The sequence below is a fragment of the Pleurodeles waltl genome, chromosome 11, assembly GCF_031143425.1.
Source record: "Pleurodeles waltl isolate 20211129_DDA chromosome 11, aPleWal1.hap1.20221129, whole genome shotgun sequence".
Taxonomy (NCBI): Eukaryota; Metazoa; Chordata; class Amphibia; order Caudata; family Salamandridae; genus Pleurodeles; species Pleurodeles waltl.
In genome coordinates this window covers 203,303,044-203,325,613 of record NC_090450.1, presented here as the reverse complement: position 1 = coordinate 203,325,613, position 22,570 = coordinate 203,303,044, and the positions used below count along the sequence as shown (strand labels likewise).

Here is a 22,570-nt window from a genome sequence, read left to right as displayed (position 1 = left end):
ACTTTGCAGGGATCTCTGGTTCACTGGCTCTGCAACAGTCTTCTCCTCTCCTGGTTCCTAGTATTCCTCTCCTTCTGGTGGTGGCATCTTGCAGAGCCCCTCTGTTACCAGCTGGCAAAGGGCCCCCCTGCCCACATTCCTAAGCCTCAGAGTCTCCTTCTGTCTTGCAGAGCACTTGGGATTACAGTGGGGTGCAGAACTTCTCCCAACAGGTCCTCAGGAGGCATAATGGTGCCAGCCCCACCAGCCCATGAGAGACCCATCTATTTGAGAAAGCTCAGCTGGAGACAAAATCCTTAGCGGGACATATGCGGCTTCTCCTTCCAGCTGGCCATTACTCTGCTGTCATTGTCTTCCAAGTCCAGTGTGCAAGTGCTTTTAAGTGGGGTGTAGGAGGCTGGCCTGGTAAGTAGTGGGTACCAATGGTACTTACACCTTATACCAGGTCCAGTTATCCCTTATTAGTAGAGTGTAGTAGTGTTCTAGCAGCTTAGGCTTATAGAGGTAGCTATAGCAGAGCAGCCAAGGCTGAACTAGGAGACATGGAAAGCTGATGTAATACCGCTTATATCATATAAGTACTATATCATAAGAAACACAATACTTGCGGTTACTAAAAATAAAGGTACTTTATTTTAGTGACAATGTGCCAAACATATCTCAGAGGATATACTCCCTTAGGAGGTAAGTAGCATACACAAAATATACGCAAGTAAGCAAATCAGGTAAGTAAAACAGTCAGAAAGTAGTGCAACCACTGTAAAACACAATAGAATGCAATAGGCCTAGGGGCAACACAAACCATATACTAAGTAAGTGGAATGCGAACCACGAATGCACCCCTAGGCAAATGTAGTGTGTAGAGGGTCAGTGGCAGTGTAAGAAAACACCAAGGGTGTGAAGGAGACCCCACCCCAGGGCCCAGGAAAGCAGGAGTAAAGTACTACTATTTCCCCAAAAACACACTAAAGTCGTGATAAAGGATTTTGCACGGACCACCCTAGACTGCAAAGCACTGAAGACGGATTCCTGGATCTGAAGACTTGTAAAGGAATGAGACCAAGTCCAAGAGTCGCTAAAGTGTCCGGGGGGCAGGAGCCCACTAAACCCTGGATGAAGGTGCAAAATGACTGCCTCCGGTTGGAAGGAGATGCTGGTTTTGCACCAACAAAATGTGGTAGGAGGTTCTGCTTTGTGCAGAAGGTGTCCCACTGCGTTCTGGTGGATGCAGGGTGGTTTCCTTGACAAAATACCACAAACAAGCCTTGCTACCTGCAAGAGTCACGGTTGAAGAAAAAGGGTGCTGCCTGGGCCCAGAAGGGACCAGGATGTCGCCACTCAAGAGGGGAGCCAGAGGGGGCCCTCAGCAACCTAGAGAGCTCACTGGAAGGGGGAAGCGCCCACAGGAGTCCTTGAACATGGGTTCAATAAGACTGAACATGGCGATTGTCTCAGCACTCCACAGAGAGGTCCCACGTCACCGGAGGTCAACTCAGGGAGCTGAGCATCGCAGGATGGTGTGCTGGGGACCTAGGCTCAGCTGTGCCTGCAGGATCTCTTGGAAATGTGCACATAAGCCCTTGTAGCTGCAGATCACATGGTGCACAGGATTACTGTCTGGGGAGGGGAGGCAAGGGCTTACCTCCTCCAAATTCTTACAGGTGGACCACTGGACAGTCGGGGTCACTTGGGTCCACAACCTGTGTTCCAGGGGCCATACGTGTCAGGAAAAGAGGGGACCCAGAGTACCAGTGAGGCATTAGTTTGGTGCCTGCTGGAGCAGGGGAAATATTCCGTCGGCCCACAGGAGATTTCTTCGTGGCTTCCAGTGCAGGTTGAAGGCAGGCAGCCCCCAGAGCATGCACCACCAGGAAACAGTCAAGAAAGCCGGCAGGATTAGGCACTACAATGTAGCTGGTAGTTTTCTGGCTACTTTGTTGCAGTTTTTCAGGTGTCCTGGAGCAGTCAGCGGTCGATCCTTGGCAGAAGTCGAAGAGATAAGTGCAGAGGAGTCCTGGTGGATTCTTGCAATTCGGAATCTGAAGAGAAGCCCACAGGAGAGACCCTAAATAGCCCTGAGAGGAGGATTGGCTACCTACCCGGGTATGCACCTATCAGGAAGGGTCTCTGACGTCACCTGTTGGCACGGCCACTCAGAGGTCTCCAGAGTGTCCCCACACCTCTGGAAACAAGATGGCAGAGGTCTGAGACACACTGGAGGAGCTCTGGGCACCACCCCGGGTTAGTGATGGACAGGGGAGTGGTCACTCCCCTTTCCTTTGTCCAGTTTCATGCCAGAGCAGGGACTTGGGTTCCCTAAACAGGTGTAGACTGGCTTATGCAAATAGGGAACCATCTGTGCCCTTCAAAGCATTTCCAGAGGCTGGGGGAGGCTATCCCTCCCCACCCTGTAACACCTATTTCCAAAGGGAGAGGGTGTAACGCCCTGCTCTCAGAGGGAATGCCTTGTTCTGCCTTCCTGGGACTGAGCTGCCCAGACCCCAGGAGGGCAGAACCCTGTATGTGTTCTTCTGTGTTCTTCTGTGTTCTTCTGTGTTCTTCCGGTCTTCCTTTCTTCTGTTCTTCCGGTCTTCCGGTCTTCTGTTCTTCCGGTCTTCTGTTCTTCTGTTTTTCTGTTCTTCTGTTCTTCTGTTCTTCTGTTCTTCTGTTCTTCCGGTCTTCTGGTCTTCTGTCTTCTATCTTCTGCCTTCGGCTCTTCTGCCTCCTCCGTCTTCTTCTCCCCGCGCCTGCCCTCCTGCTCCTGCCTCATCCCCCTCCCTCACTCGCATCCCCCTCTCTATCTCCCCTATCTAACCCGTTCACTATCTACCTCCCTCACTCCTCCTATCTACCTATCTCTCTATCTCCCTATCCCACTAACTCCCTCACTCTCCACCTCCTCCTATCTTCCTATCTCTCGATCTATTTCTCCATCTATCAATTTCTCTATCTATCTATTTTCTCTATCTATTTCTCTATCTCTCCCCCCCTCCCGCCACCCCCTCTATTACCTATCTTCCTATCCTCTCACTCTACCTCTCACCCTCACCCACCTCTACAACCCCTCCTCCCCCATCTTCACAACCCTACTCCTATCTTTCTCCCTAATCTCCTAAACCTCCTAACACTCACCCCCCTCCACCCTTAAACCCCCCTCCCCCAGCTCTTCTCACTCTACCTGTCCCCCCCCTCCCTCGCGCTTTCCCGCCGCGACCTCCTGCACGCCCCCGCCCCCCAGCTCCCATTCGCCCCCAGCTGACCCCTCCCCCCCCTCCTACCTCATATGGCGGCCGCTGCGCGACAGTGGTAGCGACCCTTGACCCAAGGGAAGGTCGCTCCCCCTGCCGCTGCAGCTCCTCCAGCTCCTCCAGGTTCCTGAGTTCCTGAGTCCCACCTCACAGTAAGTACCCCCCACCTCCCAGCCCCTCGCTCTGCCCCGCGCTACTCACCCTCTCTCCTGCTCCTGCTTCTTTTCTTCTTTTCTTCTTCTCTGTTCTTCCTCCTCGCTCCTCGTCTGTAATCTTCTTCTGTACTCTTCTTTTCCCCGTCTGCTCTCTCCTTCTTTCTTCTTCTGTGTGCTTCTCAGCCTCTCCTGTCGCCTCTCTTCTTCCTCATCTTCTTCTGTGGTCTTCTGCCCTCTGTTCTTCGTTTTCTGTATCTTCTTCTGTGTTCTTCTGTGTTCTTCTGTGTTCTTCCGGTCTTCCTTTCTTCTGTTCTTCCGGTCTTCTGGTCTTCTGTTCTTCCGGTCTTCTGTTCTTCTGTTTTTCTGTTCTTCTGTTCTTCTGTTCTTCTGTTCTTCCGGTCTTCTGGTCTTCTGTCTTCTATCTTCTGCCTTCGGCTCTTCTGCCTCCTCCGTCTTCTTCTCCCCGCGCCTGCCCTCCTGCTCCTGCCTCATCCCCCTCCCTCACTCGCATCCCCCTCTCTATCTCCCCTATCTAACCCGTTCACTATCTACCTCCCTCACTCCTCCTATCTACCTATCTCTCTATCCCACTATCTAACTCCCTCACTCTCCACCTCCTCCTATCTTCCTTTCTCTATCTATCGATTTCTCTATCTATCTATTTTCTCTATCTATTTCTCTATCTCTCCCCCCTCCCGCCACCCCCTCTATTACCTATCTTCCTATCCTCTCACTCTACCTCTCACCCTCACCCACCTCTACAACCCCCCTCCCCATCTTCACAACCCTACTCCTATCTTTCTCCCTAATCTCCTAAACCTCCTAACACTCACCCCCCTCCACCCTTAAACCCCCCTCCCCCAGCTCTTCTCACTCTACCTGTCCCCCCCCTCCCTCGCGCTTTCCCACCACGACCTCCTGCACGCCCCCGCCCCCCAGCTCCCATTCGCCCCCAGCTGACCCCTCCCCCCCTCCTACCTCATATGGCGGCCGCTGCGCGACCGCACCGCTGGCGCGCCGGAGGCGCACCAGAGGCAAGCCCGTCTGCGCCTGTCCGCGCCTGGCCCGCGCCTGGCCAGCGCCTGGCCCGCGCCCAGCGCCACGACCCCTGGTCCCCAGCCCTCCCAAGCCCAGCTGATCCGCTACGACCCCACCACCCTCCACGCCCTCAACCCAGGACGCTCCAACACCTGCTTCCAAGCTCACCCCAAACGCACCCATGGACCCTTCGCCTGCAACTCCTGCAAACGCATCTTCCACCACGCAACTACCACGACCACAAGCCCACGCGCCTTCAACCACCTCAAGTGCATCCTAGTCAACGCTCTCTCCGTCCACAAACACGCCGTTGAACTCTGGGGCCTCCTGGACTCCACAGCACCGGACGTCGCCTTCATCACGGAGACCTGGATGAACGCCTCCTCTGCTCCAGACATCGCCACCGCCATCCCCGAAGGCTACAAGATCTCCAGGAAAGACCGCCCCAACCAAGCAGGAGGAGGTATCGCCATCGTCTTCAAAGACTCCATCAGCGTCACCACCTCCACTGAAGACACCCCTATCGCCGCTGAACACCTGCATTTTCAGATTCGCACCGACCCGAGGACCACCCTCAGAGGATCCCTCGTCTACCGTCCTTCCGGACCACGCGCCCCTTTCAGCGACGCCATCGCCGACTTCATCTCCCCGCACGCCCTCGCCTCACCGTACTACATCCTCCTAGGCGACCTCAACTTCCATCTGGAACAAAACAACAACCCCAACACCACCACCCTGCTCGACAACCTCGCCAACCTCGCCCTCAAACAACTGGTGAACACCGCCACCCACATCGCCGGACACACGCTCGACCCTATCTTCTCCGCCAGCAAACACGTCTTCTTCAGCCACACCTCCGCCCTACACTGGACCGACCACAGCTGCGTCCACTTCACATTCCGACGCGAGACCCGCCACCTCCGCACTCAACCCATCCCTCGTCGACAGTGGAACAAGATCCCTGAAGAGCAACTCCTCTCCAAACCCGCCGCCAACCAACCCACCCTCACCACCGACCCCAACGACGCAGCCCTCAACCTCACAAACTGGATCTCCAACTGCGCAGACAACCTTGCTCCCCTCAAACGCACGCATCGACAGACCAACACCAAAAAACCTCTCTGGTTCTCTGACACCCTCAAAGAATCTAAGAAAACTTGTCGCGCCCTTGAGAAAGCCTGGCGCAAGGACCACACCGCTGACAACATGACCGCCCTCAAGAACGCTACCCGCGAACACCACCACCTGATCCGCGCTGCCAAAAGGAACTTTTTCACCGACAGACTGGACAAAAACAGCCACAACAGCAGAGAACTCTTCAGCATCGTCAAGGAGTTCTCCAACCCCAGCGCCAACGCCGTCACGCCCTCACAGGATTTGTGCGAATCCCTCGCCACTTTCTTCCATCGCAAGATCAGCGACCTCCACGACAGCTTCGGACACCAGACCCAACCAAACACCACCGAACCCGCATCCCCGGCCATCACCCTCAACAACTGGACCCACATCAACACGGAAGAAACCAAATCCATCATGAACTCTATCCACTCCGGCGCCCCTTCGGACCCCTGCCCGCACTTCATCTTTAAAAAAGCCGACGACATCATCGCCCGCACCTCCAGACCGTCATCAACTCTTCTTTTTCTTCTGCTACCTTCCCCGAATGCTGGAAACACGCCGAAGTCAACGCCCTACTAAAGAAACCTACGGCTGACCCGAGCGACCTGAAAAACTTCCGCCCCATCTCTCTTCTGCCTTTCCCAGCCAAAGTAATAGAGAAGACCGTCAACAAACAGCTGACCACCTTCCTGGAAGACAACAACCTGCTCGACCCCTCTCAAACCGGATTCCGAACCAACCACAGCACTGAAACCGCCCTCATCTCAGTCACAGACGACATCAGAACCCTGATGGACAACGGTGAAACAGTCGCCCTCATTCTTCTCGACCTCTCGGCTGCCTTTGACACCGTCTGTCACCGCACCCTAATCACCCGCCTCCGCTCCACCGTGATCCAAGGCCAGGCCCTGGACTGGATCGCCTCCTTCCTCGCAAACCGTTCCCAAAGAGTTTACCTCCCTCCGTTTCGCTCAGAACCCACCGAGATCATCTGCGGCGTACCTCAAGGCTCATCGCTCAGCCCGACACTCTTCAATGTCTACATGAGCCCCCTCGCCAACATCGTACGCAAGCACGACATCATCATCACCTCCTACGCCGACGACACCCAACTTATACTCTCCCTCACCAAGGACCCCGCCAGCGCCAAGACCAACCTACAAGAGGGTATGAAGGACGTCGCAGATTGGATGAGGCTCAGCCGCCTAAAGCTGAACTCTGAAAAAACGGAAGTCCTCACCCTCGGCAACACCCCGTCCGCCTGGACGACTCCTCGTGGCCCACGGCCCTCAGCACCGCACCGACCCCCACATACCACGCCCGCAACCTCGGCTTCATCTTGGACCCTCTTCTCACCATGACCAAGCAAGTCAAAGCCGTGTCCTCCGCCTGCTTCCTCACCCTCCGCATGCTCCGCAAGATCTGCCGCTGGATCCCCGCCGACACCAGAAAAACCGTGACCCACGCCCTCGTCACGAGCCGCCTGGACTACGGCAACACCCTCTACGCCGGGACCACAGCCAAACTCCAAAATCGACTGCAACGCATTCAAAACGCCTCGGCCCGCCTCATCCTCGACGTACCCCGCAGCAGCCACATCTCCGCACACCTGAGACACCTGCATTGGCTCCCAGTCAGCAAAAGGATCACCTTCCGACTTCTCACCCACGCACACAAAGCCCTCCACGACAAGGGACCGGAATACCTCAACAGACGCCTCAGCTTCTATGTCCCCACCCGCCTCCTCCGCTCCTCTGGCCTCGCACTCGCTGCTGGCCCTCGCATCCGCCGCTCCACGGCGGGTGGGAGATCTTTCTCCTTCCTGGCGGCCAAGACCTGGAACTCCCTCCCCACCAGCCTCAGGACCACCCAGGACCACTCCGCTTTCCGGAGACTCCTAAAGACCTGGCTGTTCGAGCAGCGATAACCCCCCTTTTTCCCCATCGTCTTGAGACCCGCACGGGTGAGTAGCGCGCTTTATAAATGTTAATGATTTGATTTGATTTGATTTGTATGTGAGGTGGCAGCAGCTGTAGCTGCAGTGCAAGCCTCAGTGAGCTGGTTTGGAAGTACTAGGGGTCCATGGTGGAGCCCCCAGGATGCATGGAATTGGATCCCCAATACCAGATTTGGAATGGGGGGACAATTCCACGACCTTAGACATGTTACATGGTCATATTCGGAGTTACCTTTGTGAAGCTACATATAGGTATTGAACTATATGTAGTGCACGCGTGTAATGGTGTCCCCACACTCACAAAGTCTGGGGAAATGGCCCTGAACTATGTGGGGGCACCTTTGCTAGTGCAAGGGTGCCCTCACACTTAGTAACTTTGCACCTAACCTTCAGCAAGTGAAGGTTAGACATAAAGATGACTTATATGTTACTTAAGTGCAGTGATAATGGCTGTGAAATAACGTGTGTGTTATTTCACGCACGCTGCAATGGCAGTCCTGTGTAAGGGTTTGTCTGAGCTCCCCATGGGTGGCAAAAGAAATGCTGCAGCCCACATGGATCTCCTGGAGTCCCAATGCCCTGGGTACCTAGGTACCGTATACTGGGGACTTATAAGGGGGGTCCAGTATGCCAATTGAAATTGGTAAATGTAGTCACTAGCCTATAGGGACAAATTTAAAGGCAGAGAGAGCATGAGCACTGAGGTTCTGATTAGCAGAGCCTCAGTGACACAGTTAGGCACTACACAGGCATACACATTTAGGCCATAAACTATGAGCACTGGGGTCCTGGCTAGCAGGATCCCAGTGAGACAGGCAAAAACATACTGACGTAAATGTAAAATTGGGGGTAACATGCCAAGAAAGATGGTACTTTCCTACATGGGGGTTGAAAGTTCCAGAGACCAAGCACAATGACCAATCCTATGATCACACATCATCCCTCCACATCCGTCCCAACCCTCCTTCTCAGCATTCTGGGACAACTGAAAATGCAGCAGTAAGGATTTTTTGTGAAGAACTCCACTGTGAAGAACGCCTATGAGGACCTCAACTCTATCCCTAGGTGACATCACTCCCAGATCCCTTCTCACAAAAAATTCAAAGGGGAGCTTCTTCCATTTGGCTCCAGATGTTTGGGCTTCCTCCTTGTTCACTGGGTCTAACCTGACTCTGCCCAGTTGTGGTGTGACCGCTAATTAGCTGGTATAGATTTCTGTCACATCCCTTCACTTTCCCAGGAGCTATGTCAGTCACTGGTAACTGCTCTGTTTGTGGAGAGAGGCCTTTGTTCTCTCGGCTGGGAAGCACAGTAATCACCTTGGCCCAGCAGGTGTGGCAAAGGCCTGGAATCTGATTATGAGCTGAGCCAGAGAAATACATAAATTCTTGACATCCCATAAAAGAATGACTAGTGTCTTTGTATGGATGCAGTGATTGCCACTGCGTAGATTACAATTCTGTTTAGAAGTACCTTTCTCCTTAACCTTACTCTGACAATCAAATAATAATTTTATCTTGTCTGGGTCTTTGCAACAGTGAAAGGGATGGCACACCTTTCTTTAGGAATGCGCAAGCATATCACTTACATTCTGTGGGGGTTATTTAGAAAATGTGGCTATATCGTTTACTTTTGAACTCCTTATTATTCTGATTTTCTTACCTCACAAACCTTTTCTATATGCTTTTAACACCCTTATGTTTGCTTTTCCTTGAGAGTTTATTATCTGACAACCCATGCAGAGGATCCTAGTATGCTAACTAAATCTGAATTCTCGAAGCACCTTTGAATATTTTACTAACGGTTTGAAGGACTTCTTCAAACCTTGGCAAATTTGAGAAAACCTTTTTTAGACTGAAAAAATCTCTGAGTTACTTGAAAGTGACTTGCACTCAACTGCCCTAGCCAAAAGGACTTACTGTCTCTCGGAAATAAATTGAGCTTGTTGCAGAATTCTGTTCTTAGCAGGACTCCTGTCCACACCCTCCTTGTTCTGTTGACTCATTGGCTCACACCGCAAATCATGCCTGGGTTGGCAATGGACACCTGAACAGCACAATCCTTTCCCTGAATTCAAACAGTTGTAAACTGTGTTCAGAATGAAACTCTCTTCTTTTTAAGAACTCCATCTCAAAATGGCTACTCCCCATTGTTTTTATGAGAATAGTACTCATTTACCCAAAATGCATATTCCACAGTTCTATCATCCAAATGTCATAAGTGGTGTAAAATGTGAGCTCAAGAATAGTGCATAAGGGGGTCACAAGTTATAATTATCGCATGTACTGAAAATAGGGAATTTAAAATAATGTCACTTTAATTTTTTTGATCTGTGAATTTCTCGTTTTTTTTAAACATCAAGTAAGATCATATTCCCATTCCTAATGATAGCGTCACTTTAGCATGTGTTTTTTCAGTGAATTTCTGTTTTTTAATGTAAGGGAAGATCGCATTACCATATCTATCTATAAAGTCTACCTTTTTGCAGTGATTTTCTGAGGGTTTAGATCATGTTCAGCCAACAACCCACTGAGCACTGCCTATGGCAATGCACAGCAGTGGGTTGGACGATGCCCACCACGGCGGGAAACCAATCCCATGCTATGCAAGGCCTTTGGCTGTATACAGTGGGATATTTGCCAAAGGGCCTGGGTGCAGCCTTCAGCAGCATGCAGTTGTGTGTTAGCCCTGTGGCCAACACACTGCAAGTGGTAAACCCCTTCTGCGCACCACCTATGTCCTGCAGAGTGCCAGTTTACCACAGGATCTGCTGTCCCAACCACTTAGCCCTGCCTTTGGTTTTCAATTTGCTGACCCTACTTTTCCCATCTACCCTCCATTGGCAGCTAACTGCCCCTGGCCTTTCTGCCTGCCCTCAGTCAACTGTGTGCTGTCCCTGCCTCCCCTCTACGGACTATTGTACTGCTCCTATACCTCCCTGAGATTATTTGTGCTGACCGTGTCTCTCCCTCCAAACCTCTGAGGCCAGCTTTCCTGCCCTATACCCGAGCCTTCCCTCGGAGGTCTGGGTGTTGGCCCTGCCTTATTCCTCCTGCCCTCCATGGTCCATTGAGCTGCTGTTTTCCTCAGCAGCGGCAGCAGCAAGTCTCAAGGGAAGGGGCAGATGGGGGGAATAAAAAACAAAAACTGGCGGGGGAATTAAAATAAAAAACTGACCTTCACTGATGCCGCCAGCCACCTCACGATCCTCTTCTCTTCTGGTGTCCCAGCATTCACTGGGACACCTTCCAAGGCTGCCCAGCAATCCTGATGCAGCTTTCATGCTAAACCTGACATGAAAGCACCCTCAGAATTGGTCTGAGGGGTTTGGACTGCCAACTGCAATGTTGGTATCTGTGCAGTTTTCCAACCCAGTTCAACACAGCCAGGTTTGAGAAACTTAAGTGCGCATGTGTGTTTGGCCGGCCTAAGACAGCGGGCCAAACACACATGCGCACTTAGGTGCATTCTCTCCTTCTCCCCCTCCCCTCTCCCTCTTCCTGTGGCCCAGCCCCACCCCTCCCTGCACATGCTACTGGCTGAGCCAGCAGCTGTAAAATAAAACGATAATTAAATATTGTTTTAATTTACTGCTCCTGGCTCTTAGCCAGCAGAGTGACGCTCCTTCACCATTGCAAAGTAGTATCCCCTGCTTTTCTCCCTGCTGCACTCTGAGGTCAGCTTTTGCACCTGGCACACCGGTCTGCCGTCTGTGGTTTGTGTGCTGCCACTCCCAGCTGCACTCTGAGGTTAGCTTGCTGCCACCACCACCATCAGCTTGTCCTTGGTGGTCCGTGTACTGCCCCCGCAGACCTACCAGATTTAGCTTATTTTGGTATTTTCATGTTTGTGCGGATCCATTACAGGGGTTCCCATTTAAAAAGGGGTGGGGGACAAAAAAGTATTAAATTGCTAATAACAATGGCACTATGCAACAAATCTGCATACACTTTGGCACTAACTTAGGATTGGTTTTCTATTTGATATGACCAATTTTTGCGGGATTTCAGGGCGTCTTTTATTTTTGTGTATGCTGAACAATAACTTTCAACTGTGGTTTCTTCAGTTGACATTTATGTATATCCCGGATTATAGCATTAGGTTTTTGGTCCAAAACTCCAAAGTAACTATTGGAAGGACCACAATTTTAGATCTGGTCTGTAACAGTGCGTTGTTGTCATTAGTCCACTTTTACGCTCCTTCCCCTTGGTTAAGGTTATAGTGCAACATCGTCTTATTTCTGGAAGAAGTACGGAGCTAGTATGTTGGAGGAAGGTTATTCCCATAATTCATTACGTCATCCAGAACGTAGAAGGCATGTTGGGCTAGATGTAAACGGTGCAAATGGCCGTTTGCAAATGCAAAAATGCCTTTCAGCATGTATGAAAGGCATTCGCTACGCAATTTTAAGGAATCACTAAAATAGCGATTCCTTAAAATTGCGAGATTCTCTAAATAAGAAATCGCTAATAAGGAATCCTTATTTGCGATTTCTAAACCACATGTATCAAGCTTTTCCTTAATGCGAATTGGGCATTAAGGAATCGCTATTACCACCAAGTTGAACTTGATGGTAAGCATGTGCAAATTTAAAAAATGCACGAAAAATGCATTTTTAAAATTGGCATGTAATGCACACATGCCCCTTTGGCATGTGTACGCCTTATACGTCCTTAAAAAAATTCTTGGGGTGCAGCAGAGGGGGCTTTAGGCCCCCAGCCCATGGGTTTTGCATTTCCCAAATTTGCGAATTCCAGTTAGGAATTCGCAATATGGGAAATGCAAAAAAATTGCAAATATGGGCCTACAGGCCCATAGGTGCGAATGGGGCTGGTATCGCAATTTGCGATTCGGTAATAGCATTTGCGATTTTTTTAAATCGCTATTACCAAATCGCAAATATGATACATACCATTTTGCGATTCAGAAATAGCGATTTCTTAAAAATTGCTATTAGAGAATCGCAAAATGGTTTGTTGATACATCTAGCCCTTTATTCTTTACCACCTTACTTTAAATTAGACTCTTAATTTGTGTTCTCTCCACGTGATCTACCATTTTTTAGAGACAAAACCTTCATGGTAGGATCATTCTAAGCCCCAGTGCTAAATAAGCAACTGTTTATCTGTACTCAGTATTTCAGAGAAAATACAAGGAACAACAATGTTTCTGCTGTGTATCCCTAAATTTGTTTTGTTTCTTAATTTTTGTCCAAAAGTGTTAGCCAAAAAATGACATGTAACGGTGTGAAGATACAGATTCCGTAAAATAAATTTCAAACCATCTGCTTTCCATTGCTTGTTTTCAGATTTGCAGTGGAAGTCTGGACACGTGGCAGAGAGTCTGACAAACATGCCTCGCCACTCTCTGTACATCATCATTGGGGCTCTCTGCGTGGCGTTTGTCCTCATGCTGATCATTCTCATCGTGGGAATTTGCCGTATCAGTCGTATCGAGTACCAGGGATCATCCAGGCCTTCTTATGAGGAATTTTACAACTGCAGAAGCATTGACAGTGAATTCAGTAGTGCAATTGCTTCCATTCGACATGCCAGGTATGTTAAGGTGTGCGGTTGGCAAAAATGCATGTAATTTCAACAGATGATTTATTAAAACTGTCTCTTTTGGGTACAGTTGCTACTGAAACAAATGGTTAAGTACTGAACCAGGAAATCCATTTAAAGCTATACTGAAACTCTGTGACCTTATTTACTAGTAGAGAGTTATTGTGGGATTCTTGGATATTAAATGCTTGCGATACTGGAGAGCCAGCAGCAATTTCTCAGTCGGATAGTTTCTTCTGCAGATAACATTTCTGCTTTTTATACTTTTTCATTTTAATACATATTTCTCTACAGGATTCTGTAGTTTATACCATATCAAAAATGCCTTTATTGTACTTTTAAACCAGGGAACTATCTAGAAGCATACTGGGATATAGAAGGGGGTTTCGAGTGATATTGGTCTTCTTATTGTGGCAAGGCATCAGAATTACAAGAAGCTTAAGTGATTTGTAAGCTCTATAAGGGTCTCTTGTGTACAGCACACAACAATATTAACAGTTGCCAAATGCTATTGTGTGTGGATTTCATGTTTTCTTTTACTTTATCTGTTACCTCGTCTTCCCTATTTCCCTGTGGGACCTTAATGCAATGTGATTCAATGCTTGTGAAACACTAGATATCACATACAATATTAGTGTTATGTTTCTGAGTATTACCAAAGATCTAACAATCGTCAACCATATCTCTCTCTGGTCCTTTATGATTAATTTTACTTTAAGCTCTAGTATGCTCACAGACAATGCCTTAAGTGAGATTACAGTCATGAGAAGTCTCTGGGCCCAAGGCCCCGAATCATTGAGGGAGTGAGCAGAAGTCAGTTTGCGTTCTACAAAGTTGACTAAAATAAGTTGCATCTTAAAGACAATAGACCATGCTCACCCTGGCCAACCAGTTTTAGTGCTCCTGCAGAACTAGCCTATCGCAGGTGGGATCTTGAATAAATTGGTTGTGGCCTATGATCACATTTATAATTTAATTGGGCATTCAAAATGACATTTCCCAATTTCTTTCTTGATTATAGTGTGAGTTTGTAATGCAGTCTTCTGTATCTGTAGTTCTTCACTTAAAGTCTACAGTGCTTAACTGTATTCAACCTTTAAATGAAAGCTGCAACAAAATACTGACTTTGCATGTACTCCATTTATAGAAATAATTTTATTTTCCTTTGTTGAATAAAGTCATCAATCAATCATTCAGCAATTTGCAGAATGCTGCTTACCACCCATGGGGTCTCAAGGCGCTGTCATGGGGGTGGTGATCAGTTGAAGAGCCAGGTATTGAGGTCTTTCTTGAACTGATTCGGCAAGGGGGCCTGCCGGAGTTGGATTGGTAGCGTGTTCCAGGTCTGTGCTGTGAGGTAGGAGAAGGATCTGCCTCCCACTGTGCTCTTCTTTATTCTTGGGGTTGCGGCGAGGGCACGTTGAGAAGATAGGAGTTGTCTGCTCGGGGTGTAGAAAGATAGGCGGTGGCTGAGGTAGGCAGGTCCAATATTGTGCCTGTTGAAGGTGATGCGTTTGTTGATGGGGAGCCAGTGCAGGTCTCTAAGGTAGAGAGGTGTAGCTGTGGCGGGGATGTCTAGGATCAGTCTGGCTGCTGTGTTCAGAATTCTCTGGAGTCTTGCTTGGAGTTTCTTCGTGATGTCAGCATAGAGATCATTGCCGTAGTAGAGTTTGCTGCTGACAAGTGCATGGGTGATTGTCCTTCTTGCCTCGGTGGGGATCCACTTGTAGCTCTTCCGGAGGAGTTGAGAGTGTGGAAGCATAACGCTGAGGCAGGTCATGGACAGCGCGGTGATGCACAGGTTGCGTGCCTGATTGGTAGGTAGTGGGGCGCTTCCAAGAGCTGTTGGCCACCAGGAGTCATCCCAGGCAAAGGGAGTAGGGCCCATGATGGGGATCTCTGTCTTGTCTGAGTTGAGCTTGAGGCAGGTGTTTTTCATCCAGTCGGTGACTACTCTCATTCCGTTGTGGAAGTTGCCCTTGGCTGTTAATGGTTAGCGATGAGGGAGAGAAATAGTCGTGTTTCATCTGCATAAGAGACTATGTTGAGGATCTTGGTGAGCGGAGCCATGTAGATATTGAAGAGTGTTAGGCTCAGGGATGAGCTGTGGGGTACACCACAGCAGGTATCTGTTGGTTCCGAGAAGAATGGCAGGAGTCTGACTTTCTGGGTCCTTCTGGTGAGGAAGGAGGGGATCCACTCAAAGGCCTTGCAGCGGATGCTGGCGTTGTGAAGTCTGGTGCATAGGGTGGTGTGGGATACTGTGTCCAAAGAGGCGGAGAGGTCGGGAGGATGAGGGCAGCCATGTCTCCGAGGTCCTGTATGGTGCGGATGTCATCTGTGGCTGTGATGAGGGAAGTTTCAGTGCTGTGGTTGTTCCTGAAACCAGATTGGGAGGGGTCCAGGATGTGGTTTGACTCAAGAAATTGAGTGAGCTGGGGGTTGATGACATTTTCAGTTACCTTGGCTGGGAAGGGGAGAACAGAGATGGGTCTGTAGTTTTTCACATCTCTAGGATCGGCGGAGGGTTTCTTTAGTAGCAAATTGATCTCTGCATGCTTCCAGTTATTCGGGAAGGTGGTGGTTTTGATGGAGCTGTTGATTGTCTGGCACAGCTCTGGGGTGATGGTGACGCTGGCTCGGTTGAAGATGTGGTGTAGGCACGGATCCGAGGGTGCCCCAGTGTGGCTAGAGCTTTCAGGTGTCTTCAGTGGAGATGGGAGTCCATTGGCTCAGAGTTGGCTGGGTGTGGGGTCCGTGGTGGTGCTGGTGAGCAGTGGAGGTGGGATTTGGCTCTCAAACCCTTCATATATATCCTGGATATTACATTGGAAAAAGGTGTCAAGGTTGTTGCAGAGGTCTTGGGAGGGGGAATGTCTGTGGTGTCCGTGCCAGGGTTTATGAACTCCTTGACTATGTTAAAAAGCTCCTTGCTGTTGTGTGCGTTGGCGCTGATGCATTCCTGGATGGCAGCCTTTCTGGAGGCTTTGATGCGTTGGTGGTGCGCTGTGACTGCGTCTTTGTATGCTGTGCGTTCTGCCCTATTTTTGCTGTTCCTCCATTTTTGTTTGAGTTGTCTGCAGGTGCGTTTAGAATCTTGGAGATTGGTTGAGAACCAGCTGGGGTTTCTTGCGGTGCTAGTTTCTGGTGGGGTTTCTTAGGGGGCCTACTGTGTTTGCGCAGTCGGCGTTCCAGTAGTGGAGGTTACAAGCCGAGTCGATTGCGTTCGTGGTCTCTGGTGAAAGGGAGTGGCAGAGTGCATCGGTGAGCAGGGATTTGGTGACCTTGTTTCAGTTTCTGCAGGGGGAGCGGGGCCTGGTGGCCTTGGTGAATGTGAAGTGGACGCAGTGGTGGTTGGTCCAGAGGTGTGAGAGAAGTGTGAGAGAGGAAGATGTTGTTTCCTGCTGAGAAGACTATGTTCAGGGAATGTGTCCTGCTCAGTATGTGGGGAAATTGACCAGTTGCCTGAGTCCAAGGGTGGCGAGGTTGTCCAGGAGGGATGTAGTATTTGGGCTGTTGCAGTTTTTGAGGTGGAAGTTGAGGAGGATGTAGTCAGTAGAGGCAAGGATGTGGGTGGCTATGAGGTCGGCAATGTCTTCTCTGAACTGAGGGCAGGGCCCGGAAGGTCCGTAAGCGAGGGTGCCACAGAGTGAGGTGTTTGGGTCGGTCTGGATTTGAAAGTGTAGGTGTTTAGTGGCGGTTGTCATAACGGAAAATGTGATAATAATTTGCTCCTCCTGTTTCTCTTCCATGCCCTTTATTCCCATTGTCACTCCTTTCTACTTACTTCTTCACCATTCTTGACTCAAATTTTCTGTCCATCACTGTTCTCTCTGTTACCCCACTTTCTCCTTCTTTCTCTCATTTCCCTTTTCTCTCATTTCCCTCTCTACACACATTGGTTGATTTCACAGTTTTGCTCTTTTGGGTTGGAGGATCCTGGGTTGTGGCCACGGTTCAGCCTAGCCACCTTTGGTAATTGATAGTTCAACTGGAGTATTTTCTTTTACAAATAGGCACCATATGTTATGTATGTGGTATTTGTAAAGCACAAGCCTAGTTCGAAGGTAAAGGAATGTTGTGCTGGTCAAATCCACTGACACATACAGTTTTTCTTGATAGGGAATGCTAACACTTGAGAGTAAAGGAGGACTTGCATTGTAGATGTGCGTCTTCAGATCTATCTTGAACTGAAGAAAGGTTGGGAAGGTTCGATTGGCTCGATGATGTCATTCCAGATCCAAGTTGACTGGAGATAACCAAAGCAAACATCTGTCACAGATCAGGCTTTACACTCTTAACAGATTCAAAACCTAAGGCATACAAAGCCTTTGGTGAAGGTGCAAATACTGTGTCTTAAGCACTGTGTCTACTGATGACAACCTCAAGGTTCTTCCTTTGGAAACCACCTTCTAGATTTCACTGTGTTTTATCTTATTTGATGTCATGATTTTAAGTCTATGTTTCTCAAAACAAATGATTTGTGGTACACTGCTAAAGTGGTTCCAAGTTGTCACCATGTCCGTCACAGAAATGCTTAGCAATAAAACTGAAATTACTTTTTTTCCTCCTATCACAGTGATTTCATGAATAACCAATATGTGTTCTGCTGCTCTGGCCTCAAGAAGTGAGAGCATAGCACAGCTAAGCTATATTTTAAAATAGGAATCGCTCACAATAGGTTTATAAGCTGTATGTAGCAAAAGCACCTTGACAAGTCTTCAACTTTGTAAAAGCAGTGTACTAGTGATCTGACCAGGTAATGCTGTTGTGTCTGCTTCCACAATCAGAGATTAATTAAGCTAATTTTTGACTATTCATGCAAAGTTCTAATTAGGAAGCCCTTTTGGCCCATAAAATTTTGTAGCAAATACTAAACACCACAAAATCATGTTGAACTATTATTGTGTGGTTGGTAAACATTCGCCACATTTGGTGCCACCTTTTCAGAGTAGACACTGTCTTCAAATTCAGACTAGTCTCCAACAGACTTTTCCACTGCAAAGACTTTGAAAGATCCCCTTTGCACTGTTCTTTGCCTTCCTCGAGGAAAGTAACTTATTTTTAATTTGGAACTGTAGTCAGGATTCTGTGTAGGACAAGGGCTTGTCCGTAAATGTTCACATAGATGTAAAAACTGAGAGATGTGTTGTTCCACATCTCCTACTTGATTGCAACAGGAAGCTGACCTTTATGGATCATGGTGACTGCACAGGTTGTATACCGGAAATGTACGACTTAAAAGTCTGTAAAATGAGACGGAGCAGAGCAGTGTGCTGCATATGTGAACTGTGACCACTGATAACGCGTCCCAATCTAGATAATTTATTCACTCTGGGACTCGTTTTTGGGCCGATGAATCTTTTGACCCTGATTGACGTCTCCTTAAGACGAGATAACTAATCAACATGTCAATCAATAGATCAATAACCTCATCGATATTCACAATAGCAAATCAATTGAATTAATCAATAACATCAATAAAATTGAAACACACATGACCTTTCAGTCATGAATAACCACACAGAATTTAGTAAGATTTATGATATTTATTCCCTATTGATTACAATTCTATCAGTAAGTTTATTAGTCTAAATACCACAAAACACATCAACACGGTTATAATATGACAACTCGAATAAGATTTCATCAGAGCAAAAATCATAAACATTAGAACAAAGCACAACGTCAACATGGGTTATTCTTTAGCAGAGTATTATTAGTGCATTATTAAACAAAGCATAGATTCAGTCATTTGTCTATTTGCATTCGTTTTAGTGAATTCCTTAACTAACCTCGAATTAGCATTAGCATGTTGGGCTTCATGCAAAACAATTTAGCAACACGAATTTAGAAAACATCTAACTATGGTCTCTAACAAAAGAAGCAGTTGGTACCTAGAAAAAAAAGGCAAACAGACAATTACAATTTCATCCTCATATAGTTACCCTCCGTAATGGGTCAGCATACAGAGTCAGTCTTCGTCCTCAGGACATCAGTTGATTCCCCATCAGCCAGAAAACACAGCAAAGTTCAGTAAGACGGGACAATAAGGAATACCTCCCTCATAAGGAGGAAAAGTATAGAACGGGCTAGGCAAGGGTGAGGATGGTTTGAAGAGTCAAACAGCAAAGTCTTTAAGCAGAGTAACAAAGTGGCTGGGTGATAGCAAAAAGGCACGTAAGGGCTTGTAATGGCTGATTTCTCCTTGAGTCAAAAGATTATATTAAACTTGTTGTACAGTCCCCTAATTTCCAATTGGGCAAGTTTTGGTGCACCATTATCTCCATCTAATAGTTTACTTGTCCCCTCATTGAGATTGTCACCTCATAACAGTTCTCACGTATTTTATTGGTTCCTGGGTTTGACGCCTCCAACGGATAGAATGTCAGGTGAGGATTAAGTGACATTTTTTACTCAAGTCAGTAGTCACATTGTCTTTCCTAGTCTAAATGACCTTGTACCTGTTTCGAATTACACTGTTGCGCTCCACAAGAATGTCTCCTTGAGCATGTCGGGTTCTCATGAGAAGATTTACTATGGTTACACACACATCTCTAACTCCTGGAAAAGTACAGCTTCACGTCCTTCAGCAAGTGAGCACAGTGCACGTTAGAAAAACACATTTAATATGAAACCAGACATCTAGGCCCGACTCATGCTAACTAAGGCCTAATGTTAATTTAGCAATTCTAATACATAATACCTAACATTAATACAGAAAAATCATACATTAATATATTAGTAATCCATCATTAGTCAATTTCATCAATCATCGAATACAATGGTGGCCACTCCCCGTGGGCACATTTCATACACATGCGCTAACGTTTACATTTTCTATGCGATTTCACTAAGCATTATATTGCAAGCTTCTCATGTTAATTATTAGATTTTAATCACGCTCCACCAATCCCTCCTCTGATGACTCTTGTCATCACACAAATCCTTTCCCTTCACAACATTTCACTTTCTTAGTTCCTTCATTTCAATTTGTTCCCCGATTTTTGACTTTTCGTATTTTGCTTTGAATATTTTCTCCCTTTTATTTTCTTCTCTCCTCATTTTGCGTTTTGACATTTTTTCTCTAATTCTTTTACAAATTTTACATGATAACCATAGTCCGAATAAACAAGCTAAAACAATCAATATTCCCTTTATTATTTTTGCAAATATCCCATGCCAAATATTACTAAACCAACTTCCCACTTTAGCAAGTCCCTTTCCAATCTTTTCCCAAACTCCAGGTTCTTTCAGCTCCTTCAAATCCGTACTATCTCTTGTTAGGTTAGTAAGCATACTTCTAATCTTATTACTATTATCTGGAATATAAGCACAACAGTGGCGCTCATTATGCATCTTACAGACTCCGCCACTTTTTGCTAAAAGAATGTCTAAAGCAAGCCTATTTTGAAGAGTCATACCCCTCTCCATAGCAGGTTCTTTAGCCATCAGGAGTATAGCCCCTCTGAAGTTTGTCAGCATGTTATCCACAATAGTAGACAACTTTAGAATCTTTATGGAGTTTAAGATAACTCCCACTGAAGGAATTATTGCTCCAAATATATCACCCACGACAGCAGCAGGTGTTTCTCTTTTCTGTCTAGTATGATGTAATTCAGACACTTTAGGAAACTTCCTTAAGTCATCAAATTGGTAAATCTTTGGAAAAACTATTCCCAAATAACATGTCCCATACCATCCCTTTGGAAGACGGTAATAAGAATTAAGTCCAAATATGTAATAGATCCCTGGGATCACTGGATCCTGTCCATTTAACATGAACGCACACTTACTCTGAAGCAAAAACACATGTCTTCAGTCACTCGTTCCCACAAATAAAGTGTCATGGTAAGATTTTGGCGTATATATACAAAGCTTTCCTACGTGTAATCCATCTAAAGCTAATTTGCCTTGTGTCTTTATTGCACTATAAGCATAATCATTTGTAAACGTTTGTTTCTCTAACCCCTTTTTTAGCTTTTCTTTTAACGCTTTTCTTCTATCATCAGTGTGATCTAAAAAGCTCTTCTCTACAGGCGTTAGTAAGCAGGTTAGATTATTACGATGCGCATAAGCTTTACCAAATGTCAGTGTTGGTTCAGAGAAACCCCTAACTATTTTTATACTATGATCTCTAGCTACCTTACTCAAATATTCATTTATAGGCACAAAAGAAAACACTACATCTAGATTAGAATAGAAGTACTGAATATATTCTTGATCATAAAAACCTTGTAAATAACAAACTACAACTTATCCCGTATGTTAACGGCAAACTATGATAGGTAACCCCTTCTTGTACTGACAAAGGAATTTTTGTGCACACATAACAATTTTTCGCATCCATTGTTTCAACATACTCATTCAACAAGCGACAGAAAACATTAGTAGATAGTTCCCCTTTTGTGTTAGTTCCCTCATGCAAATATTTCATATCCTACTCAAATCTCTCCCACTGTGTTAGTGTAGCAGTCTCAGGAATTGTAGCATTGTTAGTCTCACTCTTATCCACCAATGGCATTCCCACAATCACAGCTATGATTACTATCGCACACACAACACCCAAAATAATACCCAACCATCTACAAATCCTACTCCCCTTATTATTATCTCTAGTGTTAATCATGATCTGTAAAGAATCAGAAAGCAGAACAATATAAAGGCAAACAATCAACTGAGGAAGGTCTAAAGCTCTTTTTCTTTTTTTCTCTCAAGCAGAGTCTTTCTTTAGCAAGTATTTACAGCATTTCACTCACTCCTAGGATCCTTGTCAAATCAGGTTGGCAGCTTGTCAAAATCGTTTTTTCAAGTCAATTCAGGTTAACAGTGTCACATCCGGTAATTTATCAGTCTCTTTTTCTCTCAGCTTTTTAGCTTTACTTCAAATTTAACACAATCTCTCTTCTCTGTGGTCAAGTTCAGGTGCCGTAGTATTGACCTGGAACCTCTTGATCAAAACAGAATGCCAAGAATTCTTGTTGCCACTCGGCTGTCATTGCATAAGCCCATTCAGGACCCGCGTATCTTCTGTTTGCTATTCTCTTTCTTTTCAATTTGCGGTCACCCTGCAATTCTCCTTCACTCAAATCTTCCTTCCTTGTGGTATCGACCTCTTCCTCTATTGTTTCGTTGATGACTACTTCCCCTTTTTCAGTTTGCGATTCTGGCCACTTATCTCCTTTCAGTACCTTTTCGACTTTTTGTCTTTCTTGTGGCTGTTCTCCGCCCTCCTCTGATTCTATGGTGTCTTCTCTTGATGGACCTGCAATTTACTCAGGAGGAGTCTGGCCGCTTTGCTTCTCTCCTGACTTTTCCCCTTCGCCTTCTGGGTCTGTCATGGGCTCTACTTCAAACCCGTATCTGTCTGCTTCTGGGAGAACCTCTCTTTGTGTCGGTTCCCCTGGCGTATAGGTTGAGATAGGCTCACTGTCACCCCTCCGGGCCTTGTTTGCTGTTTGAGTGACCAGGCCGTCCTCAACAGGCTCT

General features: G+C 47.0%; 1 protein-coding gene across 1 annotated transcript in view; it reads left to right on the top strand.

The window, feature by feature from the left end:
* DNER (delta/notch like EGF repeat containing) overlaps nucleotides 1-22,570 on the top strand; it is a 1,195,805-nt gene that overhangs the window by 1,149,537 nt on the left and 23,698 nt on the right. The window contains exon 12 of the mRNA XM_069213419.1: nucleotides 12,826-13,072. Coding sequence (XP_069069520.1) covers nucleotides 12,826-13,072 — 247 coding nt within the window. The remainder of the gene's footprint in view (nucleotides 1-12,825; nucleotides 13,073-22,570) is intronic.